Source organism: Dermochelys coriacea, chromosome 11 (assembly GCF_009764565.3).
Source record: "Dermochelys coriacea isolate rDerCor1 chromosome 11, rDerCor1.pri.v4, whole genome shotgun sequence".
NCBI classification, from domain to species: Eukaryota; Metazoa; Chordata; order Testudines; family Dermochelyidae; genus Dermochelys; species Dermochelys coriacea.
The window spans coordinates 65,999,947-66,012,494 of record NC_050078.2 but is presented as its reverse complement, the minus strand read 5'-3'; the positions used below and the strand labels follow the sequence as shown (position 1 = coordinate 66,012,494).

General features: G+C 41.3%; 1 protein-coding gene across 50 annotated transcripts in view; it reads right to left on the bottom strand.

Moving 5' to 3' along the window:
- Positions 1 to 2,421: 2,421 nt before the first annotated feature.
- MAP2 (microtubule associated protein 2) overlaps positions 2,422 to 12,548 on the bottom strand; it is a 344,721-nt gene continuing 334,594 nt past the window's right edge. For 37 of the 50 annotated variants that reach the window (XM_038421402.2, XM_038421391.2, XM_038421395.2 and 34 more), the window contains 4 exons: positions 10,483 to 10,575; positions 9,015 to 9,096; positions 5,454 to 5,566; positions 2,422 to 4,103 (listed from right to left, as the gene is read on the bottom strand). In XM_038421402.2, coding sequence (XP_038277330.1) covers positions 3,888 to 4,103; positions 5,454 to 5,566; positions 9,015 to 9,096; positions 10,483 to 10,575 — 504 coding nt within the window. In that variant the 3' untranslated portion in view covers positions 2,422 to 3,887. The remainder of the gene's footprint in view (positions 4,104 to 5,453; positions 5,567 to 9,014; positions 9,097 to 10,482; positions 10,576 to 12,548) is intronic. The other 13 variants (XM_038421418.2, XM_038421420.2, XM_038421413.2 and 10 more) reach the window with 1 other exon arrangement.

The window sequence follows — 12,548 nt, the reverse complement described above, 5'->3', positions numbered from 1 at the left end:
CAAAACAATCACTATACAGCAACAAATACAATTGCAAATTGGATTGAAAAACATGAACTAACTACCACCAGCCATTCAAGAAATGTCTCTTTATGGTAACAGAATTATCAGAAAAAACACAGGTTTGTAACAGCAGACTGTATTCCTCCAAATCCCAGCATACAGAATATGTTGGTTTTTTTGTTTCTTTTTTCTCTTTGCTAAAGTTGAAGTGGCTTTTATGCCTGACCTTTCCAAATCTGAAAGTAAATTATTTTCCTGTAGAGGGCATTGCTTGATTAATACTACTAGCGAGTGAGCTCTACACACACCTAGGCTAAAATTCTGTCTGCTTCATTTTATATAACAAAAGTGATCTACACTTAAAGACCTCTGTCTTTGAAGGGATGTTCATACTTGATTTTCAGAAAATATTTTGGTCCAGCCCAGCAAAAACTTTTCTCATATACAGTAGTCCACATAGACCGCCTTTCAACTCCCTTTGGGTTGTATAGATAGGCCAGTTTATATATATTTGCAAGCAGTCATAATGAGGGAAGAAATGTTACTACTGTACATTAACATAGTGTTAGCTGGCTAATACCATTTACTGCTATACAGTGAAAATATGTGTTGTCTAGTGGACAGAGGAGTATCCTCATCATTATTAGTTTCTCCTTCATTGTTGCTGGACCAAGATCTGCTCAACTTTTACTGGATTTCTTCCTGCCTAGATTACGTAGAAACAGATATTTTGCAGATGTGGAGATGCCCAGAGTGCCTTTTCCATTGTCCTACCACTCAACAAACATACTCAGTTTTGATTCTCCCATGACTATCCGATTTGGAATGATTTAAATTTTCTATTTATTCACTGTTACAAATAGAGAGAAGTTGGCTCTTAAATGTCACTGACTGGCTAAACCTGCCAATAGAATAGAACTGTTAAAGACGTGCGTTCCAGAAAACTGGAACATGGCCACCAAGTGCTTGCAAAGTTTTTAAACTGATACTCTTCTTGAGAAGTTAAGATTCGTATGAGCTTTTTTCAGTGAATATCTAGAGTTGCATAATGTAACTTGCATTTTATTTAACATAAACTCTTGATTTCTTTTATCTTCATCTAGCTCCTCACAAAAGTTCTAGAACTCTTTCTATGGAAGGACAATTATTGATTACAAGGACTTTGCTTGAATGAAGATAAGAAAGCTCATTTCAAAGCATGAAGTAAATGACTTGGTGTGTTACATCAGTTTGACTTTGGATGTGTATGTGCAATAACTAAACATCACCATCTACTGAATGTGGGGCTTTTTTTAAAAGCAGGATACAAAGTACTTGAGTCACAGTTTAAATACTGTTCTGACCAGCTGTATTCAACTTCAGTGAAGCTGAGTTCAGTAGTACCTTAGGCTCTTCCTAACATTGGCAAAAGGCATAATAAAAACACTGCAAGGCTAATTTGCATTAATTGATGGAGAACAACATGATGAAAAATACTGTTCTTCTCCCTCCTTTTGTTTTTTTTTAAACAATGGCAAGACATTTTTATGGACCACACCAAACATTATTTCCATGTAAATTCCCATTGGTTATTCTAAGCAACAGTACAGCAATTACAAGACAGAAATCGGAATCCTCTTGATGCACTTAACATGTTTGTTAAACTCCCTGTCTTTTGTATAAAATAACTGACTTACAAACAGCATTAGGTGCTTTATAGTGTGAAAAAGCTTTTTGCAGAGTTGATGTGTGGGGCTATTTAGGAGTTCATCTTCAGTAAGGTGCATGGAGTCTGAGCCATGTAATTCATCTTAATGCCACGGGGAACAACTGCTTGGCCAAAATCTCCATTCATCACATTGAAGATTTACTCTTTAGTATTTGTGCAGTTTAATACTGTGAATTTAATTCTGTGGAATCGTTTGCTATTAATTATAAGAATCCTCTGCACAGACACAAACTTCTTCTCTCTGTTCTTTTCAGATCAATACCCAACACACACACACACACACACACATAGTAAAAAGAACAGAGTACTCAAAAGCTTCCAATACACAAGGTTGACTTAATACACAATTCATGTCTAGCTCAGTTGACAGTTTTCAGAGTAGCAGTCGTGTTAGTACTCCTTTTCTTTCAGTTGACAGTGTAAAGATTAGCTAGAGATTTCAAAAGAGAGCCAACAAGTGTGTAAATTTGTCATTTTATAACATCTACTGTATATAACATCAGCAGATTTGTTATCCACTGATGAGTAATACCACTATATTACCTTCAGCAGTGTTTTCTTAGTGCCCATAATGTTGTGTTGGAGTTCTCACAAGTAACTCCATTAGATCTGATGTTTATGTATCTCTCTGCAAGTTTATGCACACTTTCCTTATACTTTTTATAATCAACATACACTTGCTACTTCTTTGTTGAGATTTAAAGATGCCCTATTTATCTATTCAGTCACCTTGGTGATCCAGGCTAGGGAGTTCATTTTATTTATTTATTTAATTTATTAATTATAATTTATTGGCATCTCTACAGTGTTTACTGTTATACTACCTGAGTGCCCGAGTGTACACATAAGACACTACTGAAGGTATGGAATGACACCCAAATATTTTTTTCAACTTTAGCAAAAGAAAAAAATTCAATAAAATAAATCCAACATTCATTGTTACTATAGAAGTTTAAAAAAAGCTAAACCCAAACTGTTCTTTGATTTTAAAAAAATCCAGAATCCAAACCCACCTCTTTGGAAACCCTTTTTCTAAACATCTGGAACTCACAAAATCAGTCTTGGTGAAAAAAGGAGGGTGGGGAAAAGGAATAATTTTTCTAGCATTACAGAAGAGACTTGCATCTGACACTAAAACAGGGTCACGGCTTTTAGTTGTTACAGAAAGCAATTTCATGCTAAACGTTTTTGTCGTTTTATGTATTTTTTTCTGAATAGGGGAAAAAAAACCCTGCTAACATCTACTTTTACATACCTAAAATTGCAACACCAAAGGGTGCAAGAGACACAGATACTGTGAATAAAGAAGTATAATATTCAAGTATATGAGGGCGTATCACAAATGGCCACAGAGAAATATATATATCTATAATACTGTATCAAACAGATGGAAAGGATGTGAAACCGGTAGTGTGTACACAAATCTAGCCGCTTAACCGACATTCTAATCAGACACAAGCCCATTGAAATGGAAGTGCTTCCTTTCAATAGTATTTTTGTTTTAAAAATGCCACTTCCTCAAGCACAATTCAAATGTTTTTCAACTACTATTTTGAGTTATCAGTTAAATAATTTATTGGAATCAGCTATACACTGACATAATTATCCAGACCCCAAAACGTTAATAACTTAATCCAGTCTTTCTCCTTCTACCCATTTATACAAATAACACTTTTTTAAATTAAACTTGATTTCCTTTATATGCCATTCCCATCCGTTAACTAGGCTCTTCAGTTTAATTTAACCTGTAATAAGTTACAATGGGTGATTTTTTTCCTCCCACGCATCAACAGAACCGTGAAATGAGCAACTTGGGATAGTAACAAGTCAGAAAGAGGTGGATGGCCCTAAGGTACATGGAAAGGTAAAAATGCATTTTATCGTAGTATGGTACTCCATGCAAGACAGAGCAGAGCAACAATAATCGTCCAATGTCATACACAGCAATTGCATACCCATGTAAACCCAGTGTCTTCCTGCTGTAAATGGAGATCAGGCCAATTTCTGCATCTATTTAATTATTTTGGGGTTTTTTATTGTATGGTTGCTACAGTCTTGGGATGTGACTTAATTTTAGACATGATAAAGAATGAATGTAACACCTGCTCTGAGCCCATTCCTGCCAAGAGCTCATGTCTAAATATTATTACTTCATACACTGCTAAATGGAGTAAATTCATAAGCCCTGCTTAGCAAGGGCGGCCGTGACATCTTCAGCGAGGGTAGCAAGCTGAGGGGATTCCAGCAGGTTGATGCTTCCAGAGGATGAGACATTGCTGAGTCTGCGCGGTGAAGGCACACTGGACCTGCCTGGTGACTGCGTAATGATCTCAGCCCCGTGATCTACACGGGCTTTAGCATGCTCTCTGAAGTTTAGCTTCTGGCTGTCAATCTGTTCAAGAAAGGCAAAATGTATTTAAACCTTTGCTTTTAAGTAATGACCTTCTATTGCTGATTTGATTTGAAACTCCGGTCTTCGGTGGTGACAACCTTTCCTATTCATACACCATCCCACCTTTTTGGTTTGCGGCCAACTCTCTCCTTCCCACATAGGACCTGTTGCTGTATGATGCTGAGCACCTTCAGTTCTTGAAGTCAGTGGGAGTTGAGAGAGCTCAGTCCCTGCCAGAAGGTGATCAACAGCCTCACAGCACTGGACTCAGGAGTCACTCACCACCTTTGCCTGGGCCACCACTGCTGGAGCACGTCCTCTAGCAGATGGGCCCTGTCCTATAAGCCTGCCAATGATTCCCACCAAGGCGACAGCCGAGTGAATAATTCAATCTAGGCTGGGATTCCAAAGCTGCCTAAGGGGATTAGGCACCTAATGTCCATTGACTTTCAGTGGGAGTTGAGTACCTAACTCCCTTGGGCAGGACTGAAAAATCCCATCTTTTGCCTCTATTTATGAATATCCATGAACATATCATGTCTTCATCAAATTAATATATTATTCTACATTTTGTTGGTCTAAAATGTCTTTTCTTTTTTAAAAAAGCCTTGTAAGGATTGAACATGAGGGTATCTCTGTGAGCATTCAATATCTGTAATGGGTGAAATCCACCCTTGTGCAGAGCATCATCCCAAGGCTTAAAGTGGGACTTAGGTGGTGCATAGGCCTTGAGCTGGCCCTCTGCACAGACGTGAATTTCACCCTATTTAAGTTGCATTGGTTTGCTGTGGTTGGTTACAACAGTCCTGATATTGTTTCAGTTCTCTGACTGGATGATCACACAAGCAATGCCAGTGTAAGTACTTGTTTGTGCAAAGTGAACATGCACGTGTGTGTATGTGATTCTTATATTTGCATTGTTTGAATGTTGTTCAAATGTTCACAGGGAGCATACACAAAAGGCCAGTGAGCATGGCTGAAGGGAAGGGAATATACATAAAACCCCAGTGTGGATTTAGAATAACAGCAAAGGTAGAGAGTGGTCTGGAGGCAAAACAGAAGTTCAACTAGGGATAGGGAAAAGCATTGGGCATCAGGAGGAGCAGACTGGGAGTCACTGGCTCCAAGTTGAGAGGATCAACCACAGAAAAGTAAGCTATTCTATCTTATATTCTCCTGTTAGTTGCTTTTCCTGCTCTCACCTCTATAGCCCTGTATATAAGTGACACTCATTTTTCTGACCCATGTATACCTGCTGTGTAATTTACACCACGATTCATGTCACTGCTGATATTGGGCAGAAGTGCATTCTCAAAGAGAGAAGCTCAGTTCATCAGGCTGATTTCTTACCTTGATATTGCCACCTCCAGGTGTATGGTGGGCATTTTCCAGGGAACCAACTTTAGCGTGAGCTTTTTCTTTGAAATCCAGTTTCACACTCTCAATTTTCACACGTCCCCCACCTATTCAAGCAAAATAAAATACAATTAAGAAAATGAAATAGTCCTAAATTTCAAATACACTTTGTTTTGTTTCCTGAAAATGTAGCTTGAGGAACAACCAGGCAAGTCAACTGAGAGCAGTAGCTATTAGTGTCTTATTTTTCTGGGAAACAATCTATTGCTATAGTAGCAGTAATAATGACACAAAGAGATATGGACAAGCACAATATTGACTTAGTCAAGTAGATAATTTTGTTTTGAGGTTCTACAGCTCCAATGAGTGGTTTCGTTTTGGACAAATTTAATCATGCTAAGTAATTTTCACATGGGACTTTTTCATGGGTTAGCCATGGAGACTTTTTTTTCTGCCCCTCCCAGTTCTGTCCAGACACAGACATTTATTAGTTCTCTGTCAAATATGATCTAATAATTTATAAAGGACCAGATTTAGAGAGGTGAAGAGCACTATGCCCTCTATTCAGCAAAGCATTTCAATACAGTAGAACCTCAAAGATACGAACACCAGAGTTATGGACTGACCCGTCAACCGAACACCATGTGAAACTGGAAGTAACCAATCAGGCAGCAGCGGAAACAAACAAACCAAAACAAACAAAAGTAAATACTGCACTGTGCCTGTACTGCATCTTAAAGGTAGGCACATCCGGGTTGCCTGTCCCCACCCCAACCCCATGCGTGGAGTAGCCACTTACATCTAGTAGTGAAGGCGCTGGGGCTGCCAGCCTAAGGCATCGGCAGAGGAGAATCTGCACTGCTTTCACCTCTCCCTCAGTTGGGGTGGTGGGGTGGTGGTGCTGTTTTCACACACTCACAGCCGGGAGGGGAGGGCATGATTTTAAGCCCCTCTCCTCTGAACGGGAGAGGGACAAGCTGTTTTCACCCCATCCTCCTGGCTGGAAGGGGGACAAGGTTTACGGTCTGATCCAGGGAAAGAAACTGCCTGCAAGGAAGCTGCTGGCACTGAGGAGGGAGGTCAGCTGCTGCTTGAACCTGGTTTGGAATGTCAGCTGCTGGAACTGGAACCCAAACTGCACTTTGTTCAGAGTTATGAAAGTTTCAGAGTTACGGGCAACCTCCATTCCCAAGATGCCTGTTACTTTGAGGTTCTGCTATACATGCTTAATCATATGCTTAAATCCCATTAACTTCCATGGGATTTAAACACTTGCTCAAGTACTTTGCTGAATAGGGATGGAATCAATATCTTCATCAGTGATGTAGATAATGGCATAGAGAGTACACTTATAAAGTTTGTGGACGATACCAAAATGGAAGGTATTGCAAGTGCTTTGGAAGATAGGATTAAAATTCAAAATGATCTGGACAAACTGGAGAAATGATCTGAAGTAAACAGGATGCAATTCAATAAGGAAAAATGCAAAGTACTCCACTTAGGAATGAAAAATCAATTGCACACATACAAAATGGGAAACGACCGCCTAGGAAGGCATACTGCAGAAAGGGATCTGGAGGTCATAGTAGATGACAAGCTAAGTATGAGTCAACAGTGTAACACTGCTGCAAAAAAAGCGAACATCATTCTGGGATGATCATTAGTGGGAGTGTTGGAAGCAAGACACGAGAAGTAATTCTTCCGCGCTATTCTGGACTGATTAGGCCTCAACTGGAGTAGTGTGTCCAGTACTGGATCCTACATTTCAGGAAAAATGTGGACAAACTGGAGAAAGTCCAGAGGAGAGCCACAAAAGTTATTAAAGGTCTAGAAAACATCACCAATGAGGGAAGATTGAAAAAATTGGGTTTGTTTAGTCTGGAGAAGAAAAGACTGAGCGGGGACATGATAACAGTTTTCAAGTACAAAAAGGGTTGTTACAAGGAGGAGGGAGAAAAATTGTTCTCTCTGAGGATAGGACAAGAAGCAATGGGCTTAAATTGCAGCAAGGGAGGTTTAAGTTGGACATTAGGAAAAACTTCCTGACTGTCAGGGTGGTTAAGCACTGGAATAAATTGCCTAGGGAGGTTGTGGAATCTCCATCATTGGGGATTTTTAAGAGCAGGTTAGACAAACACTTGTCAGGGATGCTATAGATAATATTTAGTCTTGCCATGAGTGCAGGGGACTGGACTAAATGACCTCTCAAGGTCCCTTCCAATTTTATGATTCTATGTGTTTAAGTACTTTGCTGAAGTGAGGCTCAGTGGAGAACCTGAAACTCCCACTTGGGTCAATGGTATCTTGTGGCAGTAGGTTCCACAGATAAGTTTGAACTGTGTACAGAGAATTGTTATCTTTCAGTTTAAATGGAGCATTCCCCTTGTATTGTAATATGAGAACAGGTAAATAGGTGCATCTGTATCATTAGTTTGTATGTCTCTATCATGTCCCCTCTTATTAATCTTATCTCTAAACTAAGCAGTCCCAAACTTTTTCAATCTCTCTTTATATGAAAATGTCTCAATTAAATAAAACAAAGAATATTATTTCCATTCGTAACTTCTGGTGATTTGTACTTGGATTATTTATTAAGTGAAGATTAGTAACCACAATCTTTCTTTCGTAGATGCACAAACCCAACATGTGGAGGCCTGTAACACGTTCATTGCTATATGGACTCAAAATCCTCTGGATCACATGTAAGTTGCATCTGAATAAATTTGTTAGCTTATATATGTGAAATCACACACACACACACACATATATATATATGATCATTTAGTTCTTTATTGACTGCATATATGAAGCTTGTGTACACTATATAATCCAGAATACTGAGCATCTGAAATATTTCATATTCTGGTTTCTGACAGGAGTATGTAAATAGCTAGGTCCAAATTCAGATCTGGTGTAAGCAAGTGCAATTCCGCTGACCTCAACAGAGGTCTACTTATATCCCTGAATTTAGTCCCCACTTATGTAAGGGTAAAAACTTCCCATTTGGGGGTCGAATCATGCACCATGAGCACAGGCACATTGGATGTGTGTTTATTAGATTTGGGTAATGCGCTTTCTAGAGGAGAAAAGTTTTATAGGGAGGATGCTGGCTCATCAAATACTCTTTCTGGGATTATGTATATGCGAATCTGAAACTGGAATAGAGCTTTTAATGTTCCAGAATGCTGTCACTTAATAATCAGCTCATGATGGACTGCAAGCAGTATCTTTATCATTTCTTCTGGTACCTACCAATTAGCATCTTGAGCTGTGGGTTTGAGCATGCATTGCTGAACACTCTAGCCTTGAGCCAGCAACACATTTCAACACATGCTGAATTTTAAGCATGTGAGGGTTTTGCTAGATTAGGCCAGAGTGCTTAGCATCTTGCAGGATCCAGCCCCTAAGAAGTAGGTACATTAGAGAACCTCCACTTATCTCATTCACATTACTTGCATGAGTAGCAAATTGCTTCAGTGGGTCTATTCACATGAGATAGGCAAGCAAGATTTGCCCCCTAATATTCCATATTAGTCCAAATAATTCCTACATTACCTGGTCTGTGACGGATGTTCTTCAGGGAGCCACATTTGGAAGTGACATGGCTCAGATCTATTTTCTTAGTTACAATTTGTATCTGTTGAAAGTGCACAAAACAAATTTTAGGAAGGCAAAAGGGCATAGAGGAAGAGCACTAGTTTCGAAAAACACTGAAAAAGAAGAAACAGTTAGCAGAGGACAGATCATGCAGAAAGGTGAGAACATCTGATTATACAGCAAGCTTCCATTCCACCAAAGAACCGGACAGTGGTGTGTTAAGTCTTTTCATTAGTAAAACGAAGATGTGAATCAAGAAGATAAACAAGGGTTATTTTCTAAGATGCTTCTGAGCTTTCCTCTTGTGGTGAAAGGCAGTGCCTCTACACAGCGCTGTGTGTAGCATGATACATATTGTTGTTCTAGTCTGCTTTCTTTGTTCCTTTCTTGAATACTTATTTCCTGGGAATTTGGGCTTTTAATACCATCCCTTTCACATGGCTTATCCTGACTTTCAGATTCAAATCTCTTCCTATGTCCCTTTGTCCCCATAAGTACAGTGTAAACACTGAGTGTGATTCACTACTGAGTTACTCCAGTTTTACATCAGATTAAATCCATAATGGGGTTACACTGGCATAAAACGGGAGTAACACAGTGGCTAATCAGACCTTCTGTCTAAACCCTGTTTATCCTGATTTTGTATTTCTTTTATCTGTCTCTTTATCTGTCATCTAACTCTGTTAATTTTATATAGTCTTCAGAGAAAGAGAGAGAAAGACTCTGGGACCAAGCGCACACCCAACCTTGAATGACATATGGGCTACGCTTTCAGTCTTTCTGTTACTTTATCTGGGGTGACCTAAAGAAGGCAAATATACAGATCGGTTGTACAGCCAGGACAGGCTTCCCCTGGTACTTCCAGGAGCTTGAATGACTGCCTTCTGTGGAATTGTGAGCAAATTTGAATGAAGCCACATTGCAGCAGTGTGCATCTAGGCAGTCTGGCCTTTTCTCTGGGGATAGAGGGAGAGAGAACGTTGCAGTTTAAGAAAAATGTAATAAGTGAAAAGTGTGTTTGTCACTTCCTTGAAATTAGTCACCTTGGACCAGATCATGTAAGAAGTGAGCAACCTCAGCTCTCATTGGGCTCCTATTTTGGGGTTCAGTAGATGCTGTAGCCGCTTAGCACCTCTAGGGGCACTCGGCTCCTTGCAGGACAAAGCCTGTGGCTGTAAAGATGCATCTCATCCTCTTCCTCCTAATCCATTTCCTGGCGGAGTCCTAACCATTTGCTGCAGTCTGTGGGGAAGGATCAGAAGCCCACCACTGAACACCACCTGGTTGACAGACTACCAGACCAAGTTAACAAGTGAAACATAAGCAAGAAGGAAAATAGTGCTTGGAAGGAGGGGAGACAGACTGCTGGCTGTGCAAGGTGTGTCATCACAGTCAGGACGCCTTCTGAGGTAGCATCACTACTTACATTTCCTCCCCCTGCAGAATGTTTGATGTTATCCTTGGAACCACATCTGGACTGAATATCGCTAAAATCGATCTTCTTATTTAAAATTCTAACCTAAAAGGAATTGGAGGTAACTTACTATGCTGTACACATGTTTTTTCAGTCTGCAGGTTAGAGGACCCAAGATGGCTGTGACTGCTACTGCTGGTGTGGGCAGTTAGGTTTAAATGTTGGCCAAATGGATACAGCCAACTATGGAAAGCAGCCTCAATGTTAAACTAAATCTATTGCTCTTTTCACCTCCTTCCAAGCTGGTTGGTGGTAAAATGAAATATAATCGGTGGTAGTTATACTCTGGGAGTTCTCCCTAAGTTAGTCCTAAGGATCCCAGTTTGTCTCCAATGTATATAGCCATTAACCTCCTGGCCAAGAAAGACTGGAGTGGATGCTCCTGGGAGGTTGCCAGCACCTCTCTTAAGTTGCCAGAGGGCGTCCGTGCAGAGAGATCTGGGACAGAGGACTGTGCCTCCTGGACAACAATACCAGATCCAGCCAGCCCAGGCAGCATGGAGTCAGGAGTTGGACTCTGGTCTCCTGCTTAGCACTTACTCATAAAGAGCCCTCAGATTGCCTACGAAGGTAACCAGTGATATTTATTGCCATTTTACAGATGGGAAAACTGAGCCATGGGGAGGCTGAGGGCTCACTTACACCTTTCACCAGATTAAGCTGTGACAGGGAAGAGGGGTGCACCACCTGGTCCTGGGAGCTTTTTGCCTTTGTCACAGTTTCCAGGTCACTGGGAGGAGAATGACAGCCAGTGAGATTTGCTACACCTGTGTAAAGTGTAACCAGTGCTGCCCTGCCATATGGACACCACACCTCTTTGGAGCCACTGGCTCTGCTCCTCTGTGCTTCCCATCACTGTCAGACACATCTCTGGGGGAAAAGGAATCCCTGTACCTTTCCCCTCACACACTCAAGTAGCCATCATTTGTCTCTATGTGAGACAGCGACAGAGCCAGGATTAAAATCCAGATCTCCAAATACCTAGCCCTTCCCTCAGCCCACTGGACCACAGCTGCTCCATTCAGATCCCTCCACTACAGCAGCATCTTCACCCGGCAAAAGGAGGAGCTTATTGGGACACCAATAATTTTGTTACGGTAATTGTGCTTCTGTTTTTCCAATAAACAATGCAGGGCAAAACTGTGGGTGTCTGGGGGTGGTGGGGGGAGGCTCCATCCCACCAGAAGTTCACATCTGCACCAACCAGCCCTGTGCCCCTCTTTGTGAGCCCTGAGCACACGGGGAAGGGGGACTAGTGCCGCTAGTGCTCAGCTCCCAAGAGGGGACGTGAGCCGACATTTCTGGAGAGTGCCCATAGCTCCACAGGTCTCTGTCGGTGCCCGGAGTCCTCATTGCGCTTTTTAAAAAGTGTAGCAAATGCAACTTCGGAACATGTTCCCCGCTCGCTTCGCTGGCGGCATTATGCCTGACTGTCCCTCACAGTCATTATGCCTCCAGCCAAAACGACTCAGGTACAGCACTGCAGCCTCTGCAGTGCACACCTCGTCCCACAAGCCGTACGTACCCCAGTACGCCTGAAACAAAGCCCTAAGAGTAAGACAATGACAAGCAATCTTGTCACACACAGGTCTTAGATATCATAGCGAATGACAGCCTCAAACAAAGAGACAGATTAGATAAGATATGTAGCATCCACTACAGAAAGTCTGGCTGGTGCAGTGGAACAGAAAACCCAGAGTCTGTGAAATCACGAATGAGGACAAGATGGCTGACTTCCTGCAGAGAAGAGAAAGACGATGTTGGTGGATGGGGCGGGGGGGGGGGACCACTAGAAGAACAGGCAAGAAGCACACCTGAGGCTGCGGGAGCACATCTGCCACCTGTGACTCAGGTTTGTAATCAAGGAGTTTTACTATATCCAGGGCTGCTTTTGGAACATTAAATAACAGTTGTAGCCAAAAAAGTTTCCATCTGCACCTGGGTAAGACAATGCCACCTTTCCTTCCAAATGACCCCTGGGAGCCTCATCCACACCGGTCGCCTCAAGAAATGGCGAC